The sequence below is a fragment of the Drosophila santomea genome, chromosome 2R (genome assembly GCF_016746245.2).
Source record: "Drosophila santomea strain STO CAGO 1482 chromosome 2R, Prin_Dsan_1.1, whole genome shotgun sequence".
Classification (NCBI taxonomy): Eukaryota; Metazoa; Arthropoda; class Insecta; order Diptera; family Drosophilidae; genus Drosophila; species Drosophila santomea.
In genome coordinates, this window is record NC_053017.2 from 10941790 (window position 1) to 10965372 (window position 23583).

Consider the following 23583-nt stretch of genomic DNA (forward strand, 5'->3'; position numbering starts at 1 on the left):
AATCATCGATACAAATGGTAAGGCAACTCCTTTGGAGTGAAAAGAAAAACGTAGCAACACTTTTCCCGAAAGGAAAACAACTCTAAATGGAGTCAACCTTTCGTTTGTCAGTACAAATATTTTTCCGGCTTGTTCGCCCAACAATTTTATCCAGCACTGAAAAAGTCATCGAAATTTGTAAATACGGAGTGATAATGTCGAGGACCCGAAGCAATCTGCGCCAGCCACAGAAAGTGAATGATAGTGGCGAGGAGGAGTCAGCTGATGAATTCGATGAAATCGCAGCAACAAGTTGGAAAAATGAGTGCAAACAGCTGGAGTCGAGTTCGCCGCCGGAGAGCCCCGAGTATCTGGACGAGTATCTGGAGCCCGAGGATCAGCTGGAAGAAAGCGAAACCAATTCTCTGCAGGAGCCAGAGCCTCTCGATCTGGCAGTTAAGCCCGATTCCACCATCGATAAGGAGGCAGTGGAGAACCATCGGCGGATTTACCGACAATTGGGCATTCATATCCCGGAATCGCCCATCAAACATCCGCTACTCGGTTACCGTTTCGTCGTGAAACTGTTCCTGGCCACCGATTGTAGCTCCATGTACTTCCTCAAGTGGTCGGCGAATGGCCGCGAACTGGAGGTCGACTATCTGGGCATGCAGGAGCATTTGTCCAGCGGATGTTCCATATTTCATAGCCGCAATACTCTGCAATTTACGGGCACTCTATTGGCCCACGGATTCGAGCGCGTTTGGTCGAAGGATGTGCGCAAGCCTGCAGTTTGTCCAACGTCCATCCTGCTGATCTATCGGAATCCGAACTTCGTCAAGGGCCATTTACAGAAGTTGCAGAAACTGGCCCAGGAATTTGAGAAACTGGATGAACTTTCGAGTGCGGAAACGGAGGAAATGCGACATCCGAAGCACGCCCATATTGCCAGGATGATTCGGCGAGGAGATCTCTGCTCCACATCCTACACATGTCGTTCTGCTCTGCAGGTGGCTCGATGTCATTTCCAAACGCTGCTGGGCCATCAGGCCGACTTGGGTGTCCTCAAGGATCGCAACAGCCACGATGTGTTCAACAAGCACATTATGACGCAACTGAATGTGAAAAGGGGTCGCTCATCTTTCAATAATGCTCCAGTTGATTTGGCGCCCAGTAAAGTACCGTTTGCGAAATTCGTAAAGCCCCACGAATCGGTGATCAATATCGGCATTGGTCAAGCGCCCGATTATGCGGGTTACTATGGCAAGGTGGAGCTGTCCAAAGTCAACGATTTCTTCTCCGAATATCTGCCGCGCTATGGCAGCAAGATCATCGGCTACAAGGACATAGTTATGGATGCCACCAACAAGTCGATTGGCTTCCAGCAGAATCTGCCCATCGGCATTAATTACTCGGATGACGAGGACGATGTCCTGCCACCGCTTGCATCCGATCTAGACTTGGACTTCATGCCATCCACCTCAGCTGCGGCCAAGCTGAAATCTTCGGGTCGCAAGGTAGTGGAAGACTCGGACTTGGAGCAGGCCATGCAGGAACTGTGTGGTGGTTCCAATCTCAACGAGGAGCAGGAACTTCCACAGACCAGCAGCACCACCAGGTTTAAAGCCAAAGCCAAACCCAAGCCCAGAGCCAAAGCCAAAGCCAAACCCACGAAACGCAAGGCGAAAACTCTGCATTCCAGTTCCAGCGAAGGCGAGGATTACCAGGCAGACGAGGAAGAATTCAAGTCTAGAAAACCAAAGAACGTTAAATTTAAGACATGGGACGATGATAACTCCTATGCTGCTGAAGTGCAAACGGATTCCGAGGAGCAAGTCATCGAGGAATCGAACGATACCAAGGCGAAGGATATGCCATACGATGAGGAGGAGGAGGAGGAGGAGGAGGTGGAGGAGGTGGAGGAGGTGGAGGAGGTGGAGGAGGTGGAGGAGGTGGAGGAGGAGGGGGAGGTGGAGGAGGAGCAGGAGGAGCAGGAGGAGCAGGAGGAGCAGGAGGACGAGGAAGAGGAGGAGGAGGAGGACTACTTGGACGAGGACGACGAGGACTATATTGACAAAAATATACATCACAGGAACGCTCCAGAGCCGCCAGAAAGTCGACGCTACGATCTTCGCAATCCCAAGCGAAATGCGCTTTGAATCTGGCTCACACTTCAATTGTATGGTATATCTAAGGCAACTAGGAAATATAATTAGTTAAATCAATTGAAAGCTTAATCTAATCAAATACTCCTTGACTGAGTGGATGGTTCAAAAGCAACTTTTTGCGCCACACAATTAAATGTTATTAAGTAACTTAAAAGAGGATTTTAGTTGTGAAGGGTAGAGTTATTTTAAATAATATTCCATTTAAGTTAAGGTAATAAGTAAACTAAGCTAAAGTGGCCAACATAACTGCTCATCGCTCGACCATTAACCTCTGCCATATCTTTTGTTTATTCAATCTTAGGCCCATTCCTTTAACCATCTTCCATTTGGCATATCTAAAACTTCCATTATAGCTCTTGTTGGTCTCTTTGGTCTTGGAAGGCAATAAGTTTGGACATATGGGCAATTAAATCGCATATCGCCCTTTGATCTCTCACGCCCTCAGTGCTCCATTGGCGAGGCCAATCAAAAGTGTAATATCATCTGGAAGTATCTTACCAATTCGAACTGAGGGCCAGCACCCACACGAACTCACAAAAAAAAAACAGAAAACGTAACCAGAAAATAAAGGAAAAAAAAAAAGAGAGACAGGGGCACAATCAGTCGGATGTTTACAAGTTTTATGAGCCACCAAATAACAAGATGAACAACAGGCAACCGAAAACGAAACCAAAACCAGAACCAAAGCGAAACTTAAACGATACTTCGGATACTTGATTTCGAAGGGATCTCGGATTTGGTGTACCGCATCTCGCACCGCATTTGCAAAAGGCGCAAAAAAATAAGCACTTTTTTTTTTTTTTTTTTATATAACTCAGCGTGAGCCGAGACACGATTTTTATCGTCTTTAATTTGCTTTTTATTTGATATCATATTTCAAGACAGCCGGACGGACGGCAGGCGAAATCAAATCGGTTTTGCGCCTCACTCGCAGCAACTCTCAAGCGATGAAAACAAAAGCCGGTATCCTCTTATTTTCGTGCTCCTCTGAAAATGTATTCCCAAAAACAGATTTTTCGGCTGGCAAAAGCGAGGAAAGAGGAAACCTTGACTCAAGACGTCATAATGTCATAAAAATGTCACATACTTTTAATAACTTTATGACAGCTACAAAATCATAAACAAAATGCCCTGACAGCAGCACACGAATTGTGAGAAGGCGAGGCATTCTGTTTGGGATTCTGCGGTTGAGTTCTTTTGGGAGTCGGGAGTCCTCATAATGAGATGTGTCATGTTTTGCCTTCTGAGAAATGTTTCTTTCTCTACATTTCGGTGGCTTTTGCCATGATTGCCCATCGAGGATGGGCCCAGTTGACCAGGCCCCCATTCCCCAAGAGTCACAATTATAAACATGACAGGCTGATTATTAAATTTGATGCTTAAATGATGATCTGAACATGGGGGATACTCGATACTAGCAGGGGCATGTAGTATCCATAAAGTGGCTTCTTGGGTGATAAATTATCATGTGTTATAACATATAAATTAAGCTTGAACTTGTAAACTTAACACTGAATGCTGAAGGAAACACAAGTTTAGAAATTGTTTAGCATACTCGTTGTATTTCGGTTTGCAGGGCAGGGATTTGTATATAGAATTTATTTTTCCTGATGCCTTTCTTCTCACGCACCAATTTAATACACAACTTTAAAACACACCTTTTCTGTCCAAAGGCCACAATTTCTGCCTTAGTTTCAACACATAAATTCGCGTTGCGACAAAGCGCGCCAGTATTAAATTATGGAGCCAGGAATAAAGTCGCGACTTTTGTTGCATCATAATGAAGTCAGTTGTGGGGCAGGGGCAAGGAATTCAGAGGCGGGGCAGCGAAAGGCCCTCCAAGAGCAGAGTTATTAAATGCCAAGTTATTTGTCGTTTAGCTGGAAATCCATGCAGGTCGGCAATACTTTAACTTCTGAGACTCACAAACTTTTCTTTTTTTTTGAGACTGCTTTATGGGTTTGAGTAGGAAATCTTTACGAGTTTTGTGCTGGGGAGACAAATTTATTGGCAAGGCATTAATGTTTTCTTTACTGTTCGTATTTCTCTCTTCTCTCTCTCGTATTTTTTCCCGTTTTTTGTCTGACTTTAATACGGAGTCGTAAAGATTTTTAATGATCCAAAGCGGTGGTAAAACTATTTACATATGTATCTCTATGCTTTATGGGGGCCAACACGAATGTATCCCCTCTATAAGGTTTGGCAATTTGTCTTCTGGTGGGAAAATGCCACAAGGAAATGAGGTGTTGACGGTTGGCCATATAGTTACGGATCTAATAAAGACGAAGCATAAATACAAAGGCATTTAGGAGTTATTATATCCTAAAACTTTCCAATATCATCATCATTCATCACTGAATGGCCATTATTTTTATTTAATCAAAAGCGTTTTAGCATTTAGTAACTTTAAAAGCTCCTGCAAATGGGATCCAAATTCATAACTTTTCTTTTGGGGAATGCAAACTTACTAACCTTAACTCTCAATTACGAACAAATCGAAACTCAATTTACCAGATCCCCTGAGTAAATAATTTGTTGTACATTTGTTAAAAACTTTGCGCTTATCTGCATGCCACTTCCACTTCCATGTCCAAATCCGAATCCAAATCCAACTTTGCAAATAAGCTATACACTACACGGACTGCAGAACTAGCCACCAAATGCAGTGAAACTTGCTCCTGTGAGTTTGGCGTGTCCTTGGGCATTCTTCTTCTCATTTTTGCGAGCAGGTAGAGAGTTATTTTATGATTGCACAAATGCAAAATGCATAACAATCAAAATTGCACAAAATATATTCTTCGCCAGCAAATCTGGATTTATATGTATGAGATATGGCCTCGTTCCACCTGCTTGCCAAACTTGGCAAACTTTTCACCAAAAAAAAAAAAATGTACAAGGATCCAAATAGCTGCTTGCCTTCAAGTGTTGTAACCCAGTTTCGAATTGCTTTTTTATTTGCCAATGTGCTACGGTTAAGGATGTGGTTATGGATATGGATGTGCTCCACGGGGGATGAGCAGAACGTTGCCCAAGTAGTTTATGCAACCTTTGCTAAAATCTAGCCACAAAGTTGGTGAACAACTTTTGATCGATGTGCTGCTTCCTTGCAAATTTGTGTGCACTTTGCAGGACTTAGTTAAAAGTGGGCGCATAAATGGTTATGGCAAAAGTAGTTGAACGATCAGTTTTTGCTGCAAAGATATCAGAATTTTATTAATATTTTAAATTCCATTTAGTAATCTTCCTCGGGATATGGCATGCAGTGACAGCCACCCTGAGTATTGGCAGCCAGCCAGCGAAGATACTGATTGACCCTGGTGTAAACTCCAGGGGCTTGGGGCCTGGCACAGCCGGCACCCCAGGAAACGATCCCCGCCAGCTGATATTGACCCGGCTGCTCATCGAAGGTGGTCTGCAGAGGTCCTCCGCTGTCGCCACTGCAGGCATCCTTGCCGCCCTCCGCCAAATGTCCTGCACACATCATATTATCCGTAATTTGCCCGGGCTTATAGGTCGTTTCATTCCGGCAAACCGATTGGGGCAACACCACCACTTCCACCTCCTGAGTTTCACAGTGTTATAGTTACTTTCACCAGCTTAAATCGGTTTTCTCACCCTTAGTGTATCTGAGCCAAAGCCACCTTCCCTCTGAGCTCCCCAGCCAGCCACGATGGCCAGTTCGTGATCAAAGTTGAACGATTGTACGGGCAGGCAAATGGGTCTCACACGATGCTGCCCCATATCAAGTGGTTGATTAAGCCGTAGTATAGCTATATCGTTGTCGAAGCTACGCGGATTATACAGCTCGTGCACCTTCAGCCTGGATACATATCTCTGGATCACGATATCATCGTTGGAATGACTGCGATTGTGCTCGAGAAATCGCAATGTAATTAGTTCCGGCGGAACACCTTCCACACAGTGTGCAGCTGTTAGAACATAGAGATCATTGATCAGAGATCCCGCACAATAGAAGCGATCGTAGATCAGAATCGCAGCCATCCAGGGATATTGATGAATTCGCGTCTCATGACCGCCGACGATTTTGTACAGGGTATTAATCAAGCCACAGCGACAAGAAACACAATCCCTCTCAATGGGAAAATCTGCCACTGTGGTTCTGGATGTCGTAGTACTGCTCGTTGTACTTCTGGTTGTACTTCTGGTTGTACTTCTGGTTGTAGTGGTTGTCCTGGTTGTTGTGGAAGTTGTTGCTAGTACTGTAGTTGAAGTTGTCGTTGTTGTTGCAGGCAACAATATTGAACCTAGCCACTCGAAAATATTTCCCTGATTTGGACGAACTCGCCGTTCGGTTGCACCACTGCACAAGCCGCAGAAAACGCCGATCAAAATCCATGGGAGCTTCATCTTTCTTGGACTTTTCACTACTAAACTGGATGGTGTGGTGGATCATTTATTTAAGGCAGAAAATCTGGCTGCTAATCAGAAATCACGTTTCATTCTATCCAGCCAACTGGCATCATGTGGCTGGGTAACTTTTCATTTTGGCAACACATTTTCCAGGCTGTCGCACAAATGAATTCATGAAATGTTTGCCAGCAAAGTGTAAATGCCTCGCAGGTTAACTAACAATCAGGGTTTGAACTGACAGGAAAAGGGGCCATATTTGTCAGGGGTTTTCACGGGGTATCCATACAACCACCAGAGTGTTGCACTTTTCATTAATGCTAAATTAAACGGCTTTAATGGGGTCGGAATTTGAATTAAACATGTGTAATTTGAATTCCAGCGCAGCCTAAAAGCTGTGGAATTTCGTTATGAAATAATGCCAGCAAAGTAATTAGTTTTAGCTAAATCAATTAATTTCTAACAAAAATGTTATTATTTTTTCAGGTTTTTCCACTTTCTATTTGAATCCTATTCCAAAGCAGCTTTGTGTTCGAGTTTAATCCCCACGGAAATTTGTAAATGACAACCTAAATAAGTTTCCCGAAAAACTTTCCCAACTATTTGGCCAACATTATGCAAATCAGCCGCTCAATAAGCGATCCAATCAAGACTTGCCACTACACATATTGTTGCCGTGCCCCGCAAGCTTTCATCTTCCAGCGATTTTCCTCCGATTTTCCCGCCACTTGTCATTTGCGTTCGAGTAAGCTGGCACAATAATCTGTAATAGGCTTAGACATGAAATATTGACGCTTAGTGACCGCTTAGTGGATGCCAAATGACTAAGTAGTAACATCATCTCGGTGGAAAAAGGCTTCAGACCCTAACTCCAAGTGTAATTAGAAGAGCTGTGGAAATTAGTGAAAGCATTTTCATAACAATTTTCCCGCCATGTGTGTGTGTGAGGGTGTGTTTATGTATTTGTGGAAAACTAAGCCGCTTATGCGACTGTGAGCACAGCTTTTCGACTTCAACTAATTGAATTTGGGGTATAGGAATATCCATTGGGGCGTATCTGCGTAACTGTAACCTTAGCACACGACTTCAATTCCGATGGGCACGCCCACATGGGGCAGTAGGTTTTTCATGCTTCAACGCCCAAATGGTAGCATTTTCCCCCAGTTACATTTTATAGACTACCGACTACCAACGACGAAGCTGATGAGCCCAATCTGAAGAGTTTAGAGGGGCAGAGCAGAGCATTTCCAGGGGCAGCACCTCAGTAAATTGTCCAATTATAAAACTGCGTAGGCCAGGTAGCCATGGCCAGTTGAGAAACCAGAAGACCTGAAGACCACAAGACCAGGAGCCAAATCAACTCTACGGGGAAACTGGAGACGCATCCACATGTTTCTGTCACTTTTGATAGTCGCTCCACTCGCTTAATTGATATTTATGGAAATGGGAGTCTGCTGGAAAGTGGAGCACATGTGGGGAGATTTACAAGCCACAACATTGAACTTCATTTTGAAGTTGGGACAGCTCATTAGAGAGTGGGAGACACTCGACAGCACTCGAAGCGCTCCGAGTTGGAAAAACAATGCTGAAAAGACGGAAAAGTAATCCACTGACCCACAACTGCAAGCAGCGGGTGGAAAATGCGGAAAATCAGCAGGGGAGCAGCAGCTTTTGCCCAAGAAATATATGGCTTAATTGTGGCAAAGTAATAAACATGTCCAGTCCGAGTATAAACTTTTGGTTGCCAAGAACTTTCGACCGTTGTTTGTGCTTGCAGGCCGCAAAAGAAAACCAATTAAAATGGCAAAGAAACAGAAAACAGAAGTCAGAAATTAGACGAAAAATAAATAACTGACCCCCCAAGTTTCAAGGGGAAAAATGGAAAAAATAGAGAACTGAAAACTTTAATAAAGGGGATAAATTATAGTTGGCAAAGATATAGTTTTAACACAAGCTAACTTTAAACAAATCGGCACATATAAAAATATAGCTATATTTTTTTGCAAAAAAAACCTGAAATGAGCCGCATTAATTGGCCAATACGAATCCCTTTCACAATCCAAATATGCAATTGCAAAATACTCTTTTGGATACAGGGAATTTAGGCTTATCTCAGTGAGAACCGAATGTTTTGCATTGCGTAGGACGATCGGCGTGAACATGATTTAAAGACCAAAGGCTGGCAAATATTTATGCACACACACAATATATCTTGACTTGTGGCAACTACTTGGTTGTCGAACATGAGCTCTTTGGCCGCTATCGTGACAGGATCGGGCTTTAAAATACGGCTTACAAAACAGCAGGCAAAGCAGCCAAAACATTCCAGCGACTTTTAATTAAAAGCAGCATTTTCACAGGCCGCAGAACAAGCTTATTAACAGTTACCCGATCCAAACTAAAAAAGAAGGGGGAAAATACGTAAAATAAGAGGGAAAACAACGTCTGTCAATTGATAAACAAGTCAACTGTCACTTAGGCCCAACATTGATAGCGACTCTGCCAAGCGGCCAACGCTAATCAGCCAAAGTGTCCGGCTCCAGCTCCGCATCCCCCCTATCCCCCATCCCCATCCCCAACCCAATCACCATCCCCATTCCAATTGGAATCCAAGGAGTCCTGCTCGAGGACCGGACCCAAAGAGCCCCAACTCCTTTCGCAAAACTCCACTTGTTGCTGCCGGCTGATGGCGATAAGCAGCGACACATGTCACAAGATTTTTCTGCCTTTCTGCCCGCTCTTTTTGCCTTTTAGTCTTTTTGCCTTTTCATTTTCATTTTGTTGATTTTTTATTTTAATCAAAAGTGGAAATTAAACGCGGCTAATGAAGATTTTAATTGCGTGCAACGGCGAAATGAAGTTGCATGTGGGTTTTGTGGTCGTCTGGCCGGCATTACCACGATATCTATAAAAGTCTGTACATATATATACGTATAGTTATACACTCACATAGAGAGGGGGCATGCAGCACATAAACTTGCAACTTAGGATTTACATGATCAGCGTTTGTTGCAACACGCAATCAATGTGCGAACGAGAGAGCCCCTAATCAACTTCAGCTAAGCCGCTTATGACAGATCGTAAAGGACAGTGGGCTGGAAAGCAGAAGTGAGTGGGAAAAACGGGTGGTACAGTGGGCATTATGCTGCCCAAGCCAACACGCAAGGAGAAGAAGAGATGGTGGTCATTGGAAGATACAGATAGAGTCAGGAAGATGAATGACAACAATATGTCATAGGTTTTTCTATATGAATAACTAACAAACTTTTAAGGTTTCCTATATAAATAATATACAAAGTATATAATGTACTTCATCAGTACGTTTTAATGGCTATTACACGATTGACTCTTACATTCCGCCCATTTAACCCTATACATTCCATTGTTACACAAGGCTATCAACCAGCTAAAGAGCAATTGATTGCTCGGAAAACATACCCATCGAAATCCTTTGTCGTGCACCCAATTTACATAGAGCAGTCTTTCCCCAACCCCCTCCCCCAACAATTTCCGCCCCCCAGCCGGAAAAACGAGGGGAAAATGTGAAAAATGTCACGCTTCATTTGCTTTAACCGTTCAAACGGACACCTGGCCACAGGTAACCTTCAAAGGAGAATGAACAGTAGATGAAAGGTATCAGTTTGGAATGGGTTAGGGTATGGAAAAGTGGTATGGAAAAAAGTCAACACGGCACACAAATTCCATGAGAGACGTGAAAACAAATCGAATCGGACAGATCGATTAGGCATACAAATGTGCAATTAGAAGTGGAAAGTTCACTGTGTCCACTCGAGATGGATATGTGTGCCTCGATATACGTATATGTATACATTTATATATAGATATAGACAGTGGGTATATACATAGGTAGCTGCCCTTTGCCCAATTAGGCGTTACAAATGGTTAGATGGATGTCAGGAATCGGAACAGGAAGCGGAAACAAACAAACGACTAACGAGGCATGTGAAAGAGATGACAGCCAGGTTATCGCCATCCTTCTCCATCGCAACGGACTCAATTAATTGAATTAAATTTTGTGAGTAATTTTTTTTGTAATTTACGCGCCATTCGGTTAACCAATGTCTGACGCTGGCCACAAATTTCAATAATTACCGACAGTTTTTAATTATCCGGCCGAAACGAGAAATGCGACAGTGTGAGGGCGTTTTATTGCCCAAAGTAGTTTGAACAGCATTTAATTATTATTTATGATTGTTTAGCGCCGTTTTACTGAAATTGATTTATGCGGTTTTCTCGTGTCTGGTCAAGTTTATTAATTTGTTAAAGCCAGCAGCGATTTGACACAAAATTCAAACCAACACCACCCACCCACATGTGCGGCCATGTCATGCCGCCTGCCCATTACAATTACATATTAATTAATAACAATTTTCTTTCGGGGCGGGCGTTGATGCATGTAAGCTATAATTAACAAATATTCGATTTTATGGGTGCACTTGGAATTTTGGCAACTTAACTGATAATAGATAGATGATAGAAAAAGTAATAAAGAATTTATTAGTTTCTAGCTGACGTAGCTAGAAGTATTGTAGTTATTTTACCAAGAATAACTAATAAAATGCACAAGATACGATGCACATCCGGTTAAATTATAATGCTCCTCTTAATTTGGGTTAATTTAACTGGCCAGCCCCGAATGCAAACATTTCCTGCTTTCGCCGGTGCCTTTCTGCTTTCGCCGTGCTCAAATCGACCCCCCCACCTGGTCGTCTTAACCCACTGATGGCAGTGCAAATAGCCAGACAGCAGAGCAAACCCAATGAGCAACGCCTGCGTGAAAAATGCAAATCAATTCAATTAAAAAAGAACAAGAGCAACGTGCAACAAGCGGCAACAGCCAGCAGTGCAACAGCAACAATAGCCGGGACGCATTGCCGCCAGGTAAAGACACACGATCTGGATGCTATATGTATATGCGCTCCTCTATCTGAAGTATAACCCCCACCATTGTACTCAAAGAAAAGAAAAGAAAACGAAACGAAACAAAACACGCTCCATAAAGATCCCGAACAACAACAACAACAACAGAAACAGCAACGGCAACTACAACACATGCCACAAAAGTGTTGCAGTTACAAGAATTTTAATCAAGCGTTTAACACTAAACGCGCCACAAGTCGCAGAAGGCAAAAGACGAAGGCGACTTTTGCGGCTGCGCAGACGCATAAACAATTTTCAAATTGTTCTTGTTGTTGTCTCTGCAACTGCTGTTGTTGTTGCTGCTGTCGTTGTTGTTGCTGTTGGTGTTGTGTCTGCCTTGCAGCCTTTTATTGGCATTGTGTTGTTGCCGTTCCGCCGGCAGTTTTTGCTGTTGTGCATAAATTAACTTGCCGCTTGTCTAGGCCCAAAAGCAACCTCAACTTCCCGGCGCACATACGAAAAAAATTGTTCTCATTTTTGGCTGCATTTGTAAGATACTTTCTGCTGATATAAGTTCTGAAATAACAGATCAACTTTAAAAAGGGCATAGCTGTCCCAAACGCAGTTCAAATATACAAAAATAAAAAATATCAAAATATTGGGTAGTTTATTTAATCTAAATACTTAATATAAGCTTTCAAGTGATCACTAAATTGAGAGGTTTTAGGAATAAGAAAAGGTTAGCATAGATTTTGTATAATAAACTTTAGCATTACAATATATATAGTATATATACATACATTGTTCATAATGTTATATTTTCTTAAGCTGACGTTCTTAATATTTTATTTTCTAAAGATGAAGTTTTTAATATTAAAGTTTCTATAGCTAAAGTTCTTTATATTATATTTTCTAAAGCTGAAGTTCTTAATATTACGTTTTCTAGAGCTGAAAGTTCCAGAACTTTCTTCCTGTGTGGCGGCTTGCGGTTTGTCTTAAGTTTATCTCCATCTTATTCCCCTCCATTCGTTTTGGACAAATTTAAATTTGCATGACAGACGCACATTGATCATATTGGCGGGTTAAGGGAGGGGCGCCAGGGGGTTAAACATGCCACAACGAGCTCCAACTGTGCCAAAAGGAGTCTTTCAATTTCATTCGATCCAATGCTGTTTCTTTTCCAGTTCCTTTTTTCAATTAACCAAACATGCGGAGCACTCAAAATGTCATTTGGTTTTGTCAAATGTTTTTTTGTGTGCCTCCGTCTGTCGGCCGGCTTTTCCATGTCTGGGGAAACGGAGAAAAATTTAGGCCAGCAGCATGCGTGAAACTCCCATAAAAAATCATTCAATAAATCACATCAAATTAACATAAATCTTGTTCTGTCGTCGGCGCTTTTCAGCTAGGGGATTTCAGCGACTGGAGGGCGGGGCCACTCAAGTGGAGTTCTGGAGTTCTGGGGCTGTGGAGCTGTGAAGTTCCCTCCTTATGCCACAACTAAAAGCTCTTGTTTTTCTACTCCTGATGTGGATGATGATGATGTCGATCGTAAATCGTGAAAATTGACAAATGCCCAAAAGCTTCCACGCACTCAAATGGGCAATAAAAAATTAAAAAGTAAATATTCTGAAGCGACGTTGCCTTCGCCGGCCCACAAAGATGGGGAAAAAATCTTTATTGCATCTTTAACAGCAGCAAAAACACAACGAGGAACAAGTGCTGTGTATGCCAGCTTGCGAAGAGGGAATACCCTAGATTTGCACAAAATATTCTTCAAATATATTAAAACAAAATATTATAGAATTGTATGAACACTCAAAGAGCTACTATAAATGCATATTTATCTATCAGTAATGGAGATTGCGTAGCATGTTAGTATAAGTATGATATATGAGAAATCTATAAATAGGGTATTACCTTCAAGTATATATCATCTAAAATCTAACCGAAACAGATGCACAAATTCTCCTGGACTCGCCGCACACTCCGCCTCATAGATGACACAAATGGCACACAGAATGTATCTTTTAGAACGCCAAATGAGGGCCCTAAATGCAAAGCAGACAACAATGTGGAGGCTGGCGAGGATCGGGGGGCAGAAGGAGTGGGGAGTGGAGTGGTGCCCCAAAGGGGAGACCACAGCGCACATGTCTGCAAAGTGTTAATGTGAATTTATGATGCATTACGCGCCATCGCCACTCGAGAACCTCGTATTCCCACTCATTCTCCAACTCACATGCTCACATACTCATCTCATCTCATATGTACCTCTAACTGTCGTCTGGCGCACTTTCGGCCAAGATAGATAGCTTCTTTGGCTGCGCGGTTCAATTTTTCTAGTAGCGTAATGAAAAACAGATTTGGGAAAGTTTTTACGATTTTTTTCGTTCGTTTCGTTTTCGCCTTGGTCGATTTTTCGGTAGTTTTTATTATGGAAATTTGGAGTGAAGTTTTATTATTGTAATAAACAGCAGAGTGCTGTAAGATCAAAGCATTAAGAGCTTTGGTATTTTGCTTATAATTAGGAACATGAAATTTTTGAGAGCATGGTGCAGGAAAACATTTAAAGTGGAGATAAGCACTGAAGGATTGTTAAACACGGCAGCATTAACTTTTCCTTGAGAATCGAACTTACCCCGAAATTTCTTCACAGCTGACACTTATTGAATTATCCCGCCCCTTGACTAATTGCAACCATTATATTCTAACCCCAAAATCTCGCGGTTTTCCGCGTTCGCCCTCGAACAACTCACACCTGAAGTGCATGACAAAGTTAATTAAGGGCCCCCGGCAAATGCCTCTAATAAACTTTCAATTAAGACAAATGCCCAAAAATACGCCACACAATGTATGGCCAAAGGGTGGGCATAAGGATGGTAGATGGGGGATGTGGGATGGGGGATATGGTACCAGAAATAGGAGGCGTTTGTGCGTGCGTGTGTGCACAAGGGCCATTAAAGTGCATTATTGAGGGGTGCGGCAGGTCGGTCAATTTTTTGAAGTCTCTCGAGAGAAGACAATTTGCTCCAGTTCACAATTGTGGGCGAGCAAACAAAAAAGTGGAAAAGGGATCGGAAAATGGGCGGACGGGCGTTGACAGCTGCGCCTGGTGGCCGCAAACTATACGAGAATCGTATAATTTATGCAGTTCCACAAGCTTATACAACCATTTCACTAGGCATCGAAAAAAAAAACAGCGAGATGCGGAGAAGTTGGGGGCTTCGGCGCACTGAGCATGACAAATTTTTGTTTTGGGGCGCTGGGCTCCTTTTGAAGTTCCCTTGCGTTGCGAAACTACCCAACTCACCAAGTCACCAAGTCACCTTTGCAGATGGATCTGCACTATATAGGCGGTATGACTTTACTGGGTGCTTGAGTTAACCCATTCCACGTTCTCTTCTTGTTGGCGGCAGCTCGTAAATAAAATCGTAAATTGCCATTTTGTTTTATTGTCCTACAGTCCGGTCGGTCGACAGACAGTTTTTATTTTTATTGAGCCCGTTTTGTTGCCGCAGCGAGTGGAGCTGCAACAGGAGGCTCCACCGGCTGCCTGTGGGATGCAAAAGCTATCGTGGTTGCCACGACATGTCGTTAATGAGCCATAAAGGTGTGCAGCTGCCCCACCGCCAGCTATTGAAATCGAAAATGGGGGGTGGTAACTGCCCAAGGGGCCAGATGAGGTGGGAAATGGAAATTGGGCACTGAAAGTGTTTCTCGATTTCCACCTCATGGGGATTTATGATCGACGAGGAACTTTATTTTGATCTGGCTATTCGGAAAATGATTTATCGATTGAAGGGGGATGATCATAAACATTTTACATCGACTGTTTGAGTGATTTATAGCAAACGGCGTAAAAATGCTGATTTAATTATGTCAAAATTAACAAAAATATTTAGATGTGAAATTCTGTACGCATCTACAATTGTTTCTATGGCTGCATTAGTCGCATCCGTTTGCTGATGTGTTAATGCAAATTCTGGTTATTCCAGTTGGGATCTATGATATATGGAGTCGCAGCGCGATGCTTTATAGAGAACTACAAATTGCACGCACAGACAGCTGCTCCACAAGGGCAGAAAGTCCGGAGGGGGGACAGTAGTGCTTCGCATGATGATTAATGTAAGTCGCGTACAAGAATCGGAGTCGGGAGATGATGACGATGGCACTGTGACGGAGCTTTTCTTCTTCCCGGAATCGAGGCACAATGGCCATTGGCAATGTCATTGCCTGACTGACGGATTGACGCACTGACTGCCCGACTCGCCGGCTGACAGACAGTAAATAATCTATCAATAATTGAGTATGCCTTTTTGCCTCCTTACCTTTTTGCCTGGCATTGGCATTGGCATCACCGCCGGTCCAAAGAGGAGCGGCTCGTGCTATCGGATCTGCAAATGGAACACTCGGACCACACTTGGCGACGTTAAAGGATTCCGAATCCGATTCCCTCCTCCGATTATTCTCTTTATGGAGCCAATGTCGTTGATGATAGGCTCTAGGCAGGAGCACCCCCTGGTCACCCGATTTCCTGCCACAACTCCTGCAGCTCCGGGGTCCAAACTCCTTGGAACGCATCGCTTTCATGGCTGACTGAGTTTGCGCTCGATTCGATTATTTATGTCATTTGCTTTGACATTTATCATTCCACGATTTCACGATTTTTTGCCCCACTCCCTATCTTTCTACAAATACACCGAAAGAAATATATATATTAACATGCTTAAAATACTTGTAGAATATACAAAATATGTCTCTCTCTTCCCAAGAATTTGTTTTATGATTAAAAAATCCTTTTTTCCTAGTGTACCCTGGTTTTTTTTTCTCCTATTGTCAAGGCCAGAAGATGATGACGACGCTGTCCAATGGCCACTCAGTCCATTGCCGCTTTTGGCTATTTATGGGCGCGCTACTTAACATAAATTTTATTGCTTTTGCTGTTTGCTCATTTGGGGGCTAGTCCCCGTAGGAAGGAAGGAGGTGGGATCTCGGAGCTTGGTCCTATCTGTGGCTTACTCACCGGGACAACGGCCAGGATGGATGCTCTCATCGAATGCGAGCTCCTGCTGTCCATGAATTGATGAGGATTCATTTATTGTATGATTAGTTTTGCCTTTATGGAGTGTTTCTACTTCTTTTTTTTTTTTTTTCCTCCTTTTTAATGGAACTCAGTCGCCAGTCGCATTAGGTACATAAATAGCAATACATATAGAGCTTGCACACTTAAATGAAATTATTATTCATCGCTGCATTCCCTGCCGTCGTACCTTGCGTATACGTGTAGTTAATTGAAAATTATTCAAAAGGCAGGCAAATTTTAGCCAGAGGCCATGGAGCAGAAACAGGTTGACTTGGTTAACTCGATGCCGTGACTCATGGCGATCAGAGAATCAGGTCACAGATGCGGGAGGCAGAGCAGATGTCAATCACATCGAATGCAGTTTGCAGCGATTTACCAGGAAATTATTGATGAATGAGCCTTTTTGGGCGAAAGACAGGCGCACTCATGATGATGCCCCAAATCAAAACTAATGACTTCAATTCCATCCCTCAAGCCTGCCACTAAGCAATTTCCGAAAGTTGCCAAGTCAGTCGAGAAGAGGCAACAATTAAGTTGCCCCACTGTCAAATGCAAATGTTACTGCCCATCATCAGGCGGTTGGATTTTGGCATGGGATTTCTGTTCGGTATTGGCCATAAGCGAAAACCTGCCGAGTCACAAATCGATGCGTAATTAATTGGCTTGGGCAAGTTTCGCATGCCGCATGCAATTAAAAATTCATATTCAAGTTCAATGTCTGGAAACTTAGACAACCGCTCTCTAAGTTCCTTTCAACAGAATGCCGCATGTGGTGAGGATAGCAAATGGAGGGCTTCAGACGAGTCACGGCACAAATTTTAGCCCATTCAGCAGCGTACACTGCGAGAAATGGCACACACTAGAGTTTACTTACTTGTATATGATTATGAATATAGCTGGTAGTGCCAACTGCCATCCTATTTCTCTCGGTGCACATACATGAGTTGGCATCCTTTGGCACTGGGGACTTGTTTTGACCATTCCCATCCGTGTGGCTGGTTGGCCAGCCTGCCGTACATACATATGTAGTTGCTGTGTGTGGGCTCCTCGAGAAGAGAAGATTGTGGGCCGAAGGGGGGGCTGGGCATCTTGAAAATATATGGTCCGTTGATTACCGCTTGCTGTGATTTTTGATTATGCAGTTTCCGTTGCGTTTCGTTTTTACTGGTTTTTCCCCCAGCCATTCATACTTGCTTATGTATGTTTTTTTCTCGCATTTTGCATATGTAATTTCAAGGACTGTTAAATGCAGCGTTCTTGTGGTCCATAATTAGGTTGATACGCACACCCGTAAAGTCGGACCATTTCATTACATTCGAGAAACCAGTCAAGCAATTCTCGAGAACCCACTTTATTAGCTCATGAAAAATAATTACTAAATAAGACCGAACAGCTTAAGCAATTTACATGCTAAGCCAAAATGTAACAACTTTGTTTTATGTGCTACATATGCTTGAAGCAAATTTAATGAGTTAATCGTTCTTTCATGCAAAACCAATGGAATTCACTATTTAAAAGCAAATTTGAGTTCAATCAATTTAATCCCCATTCGAGCTGCGTTCGAAACAACTAAAGATTAACTGCAATATCAAACAATAGCTGCGGTCATTCTCTTTCTTCCATAATCCAGCATGACTAAACAGAAAAGCTTTTGGAAAAAACTGGAACCTTGTTAGGCGATTAAGCCCAAATAATGAAGTCAATTAACCAAAGTAGACAACTCAATAGGTCCCAGCACCCCAAAAAAGCCAAAGAAAAGAAATATTGGAATAAATAAATTATAGGGGGGAGAAACTCTTTTTTGAGAGCAACAGGTTCGAAACTTTGTAACTCCGGCAATGACATCACTTGGCATCAGTGTCAACCTTATTGTTTTCCCCTTTGTATTTCCTCCTTTTCAAGATGAAAACCCACCGTATCCCACAATCCCAGCAGAGTCCCATCAATTATGTGCCACATAGAGTGGGTCTGGTCGAAAAAGGTAGCCAAATGAAATGGGCATTCGTTTGATAGATTTTGATGTATTGCCAGCGATTTGTTAGGCCCGGCAAAATGCTCTCGGATACGGGAAATTACCGACACGCTGAGCGGATCATACAAATTAATTAAATACATGGAAGATCGATTCAAAATAACTTTAGGGAGTCCATGTCAAAGATCACAGCCAAACACGGTTCGGTTATTTAGGCTCGAACTGCTGTTTGTCTATCGTTTTACACGGTTCGCCAGGCGGAAAATAAATATTCGAGTACAATAGCGCTTAGGTTTGCTGGGTAATAAATAGTTTTGGCTCGTGGACCGCATGTGGTCTGCCTTTAACCTTTTGTTAGTTTCCATCCGAGTGGGTGTGTTTGTGGAGTTATTTGACCCATCGGTCGCCGCATTTGCATATAAAAGATTCGTCAGTACTTTTGGAACTGCCAGTAAAGCTGAATGCGTTGGAAAACTAATCAAAGGTTGTGCAAGACTAATTTGTCACACGATTTTTGGAGGACTCTTTAAAAAGCCATTGGGCTTGAAAAGTGTTTAGATTAAGTTTTACCACAATGCTAAATGTTATATGATAATTAAATTTTTATTTTTTAATAAAAACACATACACACACATCGTTTTTATTACCTTAACTATTAGTTTAGTGCAAATGATAAGTAAATTGATTTTTCGTTAAAATTTTTCTTAAGTTTGTATTTTCCACGTAGTGACGAAGCACTCCTCACTTTTAATTTTTGTTGTGAGAGTACATTTTTTGAATAGTTTTCTTAACAAATATTTGGCTATCTCTACGTTGGTGAGGCAACATGCCAAATCGAATTAGTTGTTGGCTAAGCCTAAGGAAATATAGAATATTTGTCATTGTGTCGAAGCTGACCTAATTAGATAAGCGAGAGAATAAAGATTTCAATAATTTAGACAGACCTGCTAAGCGCGCTTATCGTTTGTTCTATTTTTAGAACACGTTTCACTTCCCAATAGAAGGGAGTAAAGGGGTGAGTGATAGGGGCTAAATTTCTGCATCTCTCCAAGTGGCGTCGGTGGTGTAATGGTCAGCATAGTTGCCTTCCAAGCAGTTGATCCGGGTTCGATTCCCGGCCGACGCACAAGTAAACTTTTTGTTTTTTTTTATTATATTCATTTTATATCAATATCAGAATTTTAGTGTATATAGTGGTTTCTTACATATGGTTTATTGTTATTCTTCACATCGTTGTTAGTGTTGACTGACTCAAGATAATTGATAAGCACACACAGGTAAATCAATTGGATGGAAATTAAGTCGTAATCAGCAAAAGCTATAGCAAAACCTCCTCGAAACCAAATGCTTTCAATGTGCATTTTTGAGTCTAGCGGTGTATTCCCCTTCCCATTAATTTAAAATCAAATATCTGCATTGAAAATTTAATAGGGTTGACATTGCCTTAGCCTCGACGTGCAAATATTTAAGCTTGTAATTTGGTGTTCGCATTACAGATGAACATCTTTGGTCCGATCCAAGGTCAATAAACGATGTCCTGAGCAGGGGCTTAAATATTCGTGGATTCTGGAATTAATTAGTATGCCGTTTGCGTATGGCAAAGCGTTTTGTTTGCACTAAATTCTCAATAACAGATTTTCAGAGTACCAAACACCCTACGAAAAAAGTTGTCATTTTGACTATAAGCTAAATTAAAAGATTCTTATGATTATCGAGCTATGAAAGTAAGACTCAAACAAAACCTCTTAAAAACTTAAATACCTTCCGGTGCATTATACTATTTCCAAGCACTAACATTTTTCCTAGTACTCTGCCTCCTTTTTATCCACTTCCTTGGGAACTCATTTGCTATTCATTTCAGTGCTGTCCTGTTCTTGACTTATGCGTATTACTGCAAATATCAATTAATGCTGGAAACGTGCGTGAAATACGCAATATGATTTTGGACCTGGACACGCACTGACCTTGGATTATAATCAAGCCCCATGCAGAGTAGTGTTTGCAGATAAGGACACACTGACGGCTAACATAATTGATTTGGAGCCCGATTTATGTGTCTGCCATGGGAGCCAAAGGGTCAAAGTCACGCACTCTTTGGCAGCTTCGGCCTTGGATGGCTCTCAAAAATTATTCAAGCATCTACTGGCCACTCGATGTTGTGGTTGCTGCAACACTTGCAACATTGGAATATGCAACACCCTCAAAAGGTAAGTATGGATTAACCCAAATGAAAGACTTAAACGACAATGTGATATTAAATGTTTCTTACAACTTATGTAAAATTAATAAGTTTTTTAAACAAATTCTTATGCCCTAAAATGACATAAAATATTTCAATTTCTATTTATTGTCTAACTACATTGAAGATTTACAAATATAATAGTATTTTTCCGTTGTTTTTGGCCTTTTTTTGCTACTACTTCGAGACAATATTTGGTTTAATTCTCTCAGCTGCCCTTTGCGTTTTTGGCCTTTCAATAAGTGCCACGCCCACTTTTCATTTGGCTCCCAGCCCCCCGCCTGGTTTCGTTTTGTTTATTTGGGATTCGCATATTTGTAGCAGCTACTGTGTGTGTGCCTCTTCGTATTATGATGACCGGTGGTCGGTCAGCTGGCGTTGTTTCGCTTTTGCTGCCTCAGTATTCTGTTTGTGTTTGCTCTGCGGCATCTTCACAGCTGGGTGATTGCGGCCCAATATTTGTCTTTGTCCACCGTTGTGCCACCGGCAGCCAAGGGTTAAACGGGGTCAAAGGGCCAACGGTAGCGCGAGAGAATTGCCTGCAAAAGGCATCATTTGCAATTGTAATTTTTGGCACATACGCATAAATGAATGCACAAATATGGGTTTTCCAATAAGATAATTTTTATTAAAATGCTTAATTTTTGTTTACCTAAAAGTTCAGATACCGTATTGTTAATAACAAGTTTTTATACATTTTAAATGCGAGTTTTTACAACCACATAGTACAAGTATTTAAATCAATCCCAAGCATGGCAACTTGAAATGGCAAAGTACCAGTCTAGCACACTATAATATCTTTCCTGCTGGCCAGCAATCAACAGATCCAATCTCCTCCCGACCCCACACACACACACACACTCCCCCAGATCAATCGCTGTCATCTCATTCTATTTCCACATCCATTTAGCATCCTGCCCAATCTGCCGCTCAATCGCCACAGCGGCCAGAGCTCGCCGCATTAATGTCTCTGTTAAATTGCCAGCTAAAAGCCAGCGAGCTGTGGAGTTTAATTAAAAAAGGAACCTAGACTGCCGCCTCCCAACGCACACATAGATACGTAGATACACACACACACACTCATACTCAGAGGCGCATATCAATTACGCAGGCGATTAAGCCAAACAAACTGCCAACTGATTGGCGATGCATGCCAATGCCAAAACCAAAGACCTGAAAGGAGCTCACGAAGATGAAATGCTCAGACATGCACTGCAAAAAACCATACTCTGATATGGAAATTTAAGTTAGCTGGTGTTAGGAAACATACATGTTTTCTTAACAATTAGAATATATCTATGCAAAACTGCAAGCAAAAATGTATCTAGTAAGCTGTTAACTATAGTAAATGTTCTGCATTTTCTGTGTACTGATTTTTGTCTGGTTTTCGATAGAAATATGGCTAGAACCCAAGTGACGGGCTCTAGACCGCGTTACGCACACGAATTGTCAACTGGCTAAAGGAAACTGGTTAAGAAAATTGCAGCCTTGATTGCATGTGAACGCCAGAAACACGCACATACGCCGCCACATGGCCAACTAGCCAACTAGAATGGCCAACACAAGACGTCGAAAGAGACGGAGTTTGAGGCCAAGTATTAGTGCCTGCAACGGGGCCTTAATTTGGCTTAAATGGCCGGCCAAATTGCATGGCTACCTCAGCACTATGCAAATGCATTTTGCACTCTCTCTGTGTGCCTGCGTGTAATAATTTTCCAATTTCATGCAATTTAATTTCCGTTGTCATGCGGCGAACCACGAATTCTTCGCTTCTTCTTCGTACAGGCTTGCATTTCCCCAACGTCGCTAGATTGTCGCGAATTTTTCGAACGGTCATGGTGCAAGTTAATTGCATTTTGTTGTTGATATCTAATTATATAGAAAAGCCGTTATTTGTTGCTGGAAAATACTGTGCTTAGCTATGCATAAATAGCTAGGTAAGAAGCATACATATTTAATTTTTGAAACATTATTTCAATTATTCCACCTATTAAAAAATTACCTTGCCCAATTAAAAGTGTAAAATAGGTCTGACTTGAATAAGTCTGGTTAAGAAAAAAGAAAAAGATGCCAAAAAACATGGCCCAAGACATTGTTGTAAATGGCTTACCAACAAAAGAAAATAAAATGAACAGAGAACACCATCGCAGCAAGAACATCCCATTGAATTCCACACGTCCACAGTCACCCACCATAAAGTGGACATTTCATGGCTCCAAGGCGGCGGCAACAACTTCGTTCTCACCTTGATCCCAATCAACCTTTGGTGACATCCGCCACCTCCTTGCAACTCCTCCGATCCGAACATGGCATCCACATAGCACTGGCTTCCTCTACTCGCTTATTTTTATACGGTCTGCGCCGGGGTCTTGGCCAACTAATTAGCGTGGATGGAGCGGCAATTCACTGCGCGATCCTCTGCAAAAGCAGCTGCAAAATGTATACGAGCCGAACGACAAATTTGCAGAAAATTGCTCATGTGGTGCACATTCTAATTCTATTAGTCCAAGCACCAAGCACCCAGCACCGAGAGGCAATTATGAGGACCAAGTTGATGAGCACCCGGTTGCAAGTGGCCCGTAGCTTGATGCATGCTGCATGCTGCCTTCAATTTCCGCACGCACAGCTTGTGCATTTTATTTTGGAGGCATGTTGGGCAGTTGGGGCAGGGGCAACTTGGACGCTCCCATGCCCCACTGGCCACTGGGGTAAGCAAGTGTCCGCTTTTGCAATTTACTATCCAAGGTTCCCCCACGGTGGCACCACAATTTCCTTTCGACCAACTTTGGCTTATGCGCATATAAATAAGTGAAAAATAAATAATGCCTTTCGTGCGTGGAGTAAACTACTCCATACCCATTATTAATTATATCTATCAACGGAGCTGACCCCTAAA

At 42.3% G+C, this 23583-nt stretch overlaps 3 protein-coding genes and 1 non-coding gene across 5 annotated transcripts; 2 read left to right on the plus strand and 2 right to left on the minus strand.

The window, feature by feature from the left end:
* The first annotated feature begins 82 nt into the window (after positions 1–82).
* LOC120446835 lies at positions 83–2216 on the plus strand. The gene is made up of 2 exons (XM_039628020.1): positions 83–1886; positions 2010–2216. Exons 1-2 carry the CDS (start codon positions 87–89, stop codon positions 2136–2138), a joined length of 1929 nt encoding a protein of 642 aa, XP_039483954.1. The 5' UTR covers positions 83–86; the 3' UTR covers positions 2139–2216.
* Positions 2217–5379: 3163 nt separating this feature from the next.
* Positions 5380–6515, minus strand: LOC120445664 (trypsin Blo t 3). The gene is made up of 2 exons (XM_039626211.1): positions 5763–6515; positions 5380–5709 (listed from the first exon to the last, which is right to left on the minus strand). Exons 1-2 carry the CDS (start codon positions 6513–6515, stop codon positions 5380–5382), a joined length of 1083 nt encoding a protein of 360 aa, XP_039482145.1.
* Positions 6516–7177: 662 nt separating this feature from the next.
* On the minus strand, positions 7178–16062 carry LOC120446431. 2 transcript variants are annotated; one of them, XM_039627395.1, is made up of 2 exons: positions 15722–16062; positions 7178–7278 (listed from the first exon to the last, which is right to left on the minus strand). In XM_039627395.1, exons 1-2 carry the CDS (start codon positions 15981–15983, stop codon positions 7247–7249), a joined length of 294 nt encoding a protein of 97 aa, XP_039483329.1. In that variant the 5' UTR covers positions 15984–16062; the 3' UTR covers positions 7178–7246. The 2 variants fall into 2 exon arrangements, with proteins under 2 accessions (XP_039483329.1, XP_039483328.1); XM_039627394.1 differs by lacking the exon at positions 7178–7278 and adding an exon at positions 15399–15666.
* Positions 16063–19502: 3440 nt separating this feature from the next.
* Trnag-ucc lies at positions 19503–19574 on the plus strand. The gene has a single exon. It is a non-coding gene; the product is annotated as a tRNA-Gly (tRNA).
* The last annotated feature ends 4009 nt before the right edge of the window (positions 19575–23583 follow it).

What these genes read in the sequence shown, in the direction of transcription:
- LOC120446835 (XM_039628020.1), top strand. Translation starts at nt 87, where the DNA reads ATGGAGTCAACCTTTCGTTTGTCAGTACAAATATTTTTCCGGCTTGTT. An exon ending in AGGAGGAGGAGGAGGAGGAG is followed by an intron (nt 1,887 to 2,009) that starts GTGGAGGAGGTG and finishes GAGGAAGAGGAG; the next exon opens with GAGGAGGAGGACTACTTGGA.
- LOC120445664 (XM_039626211.1), bottom strand. Translation starts at nt 6,515, where the DNA reads ATGAAGCTCCCATGGATTTTGATCGGCGTTTTCTGCGGCTTGTGCAGT. An exon ending in TTGGCTCAGATACACTAAGG is followed by an intron (nt 5,710 to 5,762) that starts GTGAGAAAACCG and finishes TGTGAAACTCAG; the next exon opens with GAGGTGGAAGTGGTGGTGTT.
- LOC120446431 (XM_039627394.1), bottom strand. Translation starts at nt 15,983, where the DNA reads ATGAAAGCGATGCGTTCCAAGGAGTTTGGACCCCGGAGCTGCAGGAGT. An exon ending in TGCCAATGCCAGGCAAAAAG is followed by an intron (nt 15,667 to 15,721) that starts GTAAGGAGGCAA and finishes ACTGTCTGTCAG; the next exon opens with CCGGCGAGTCGGGCAGTCAG.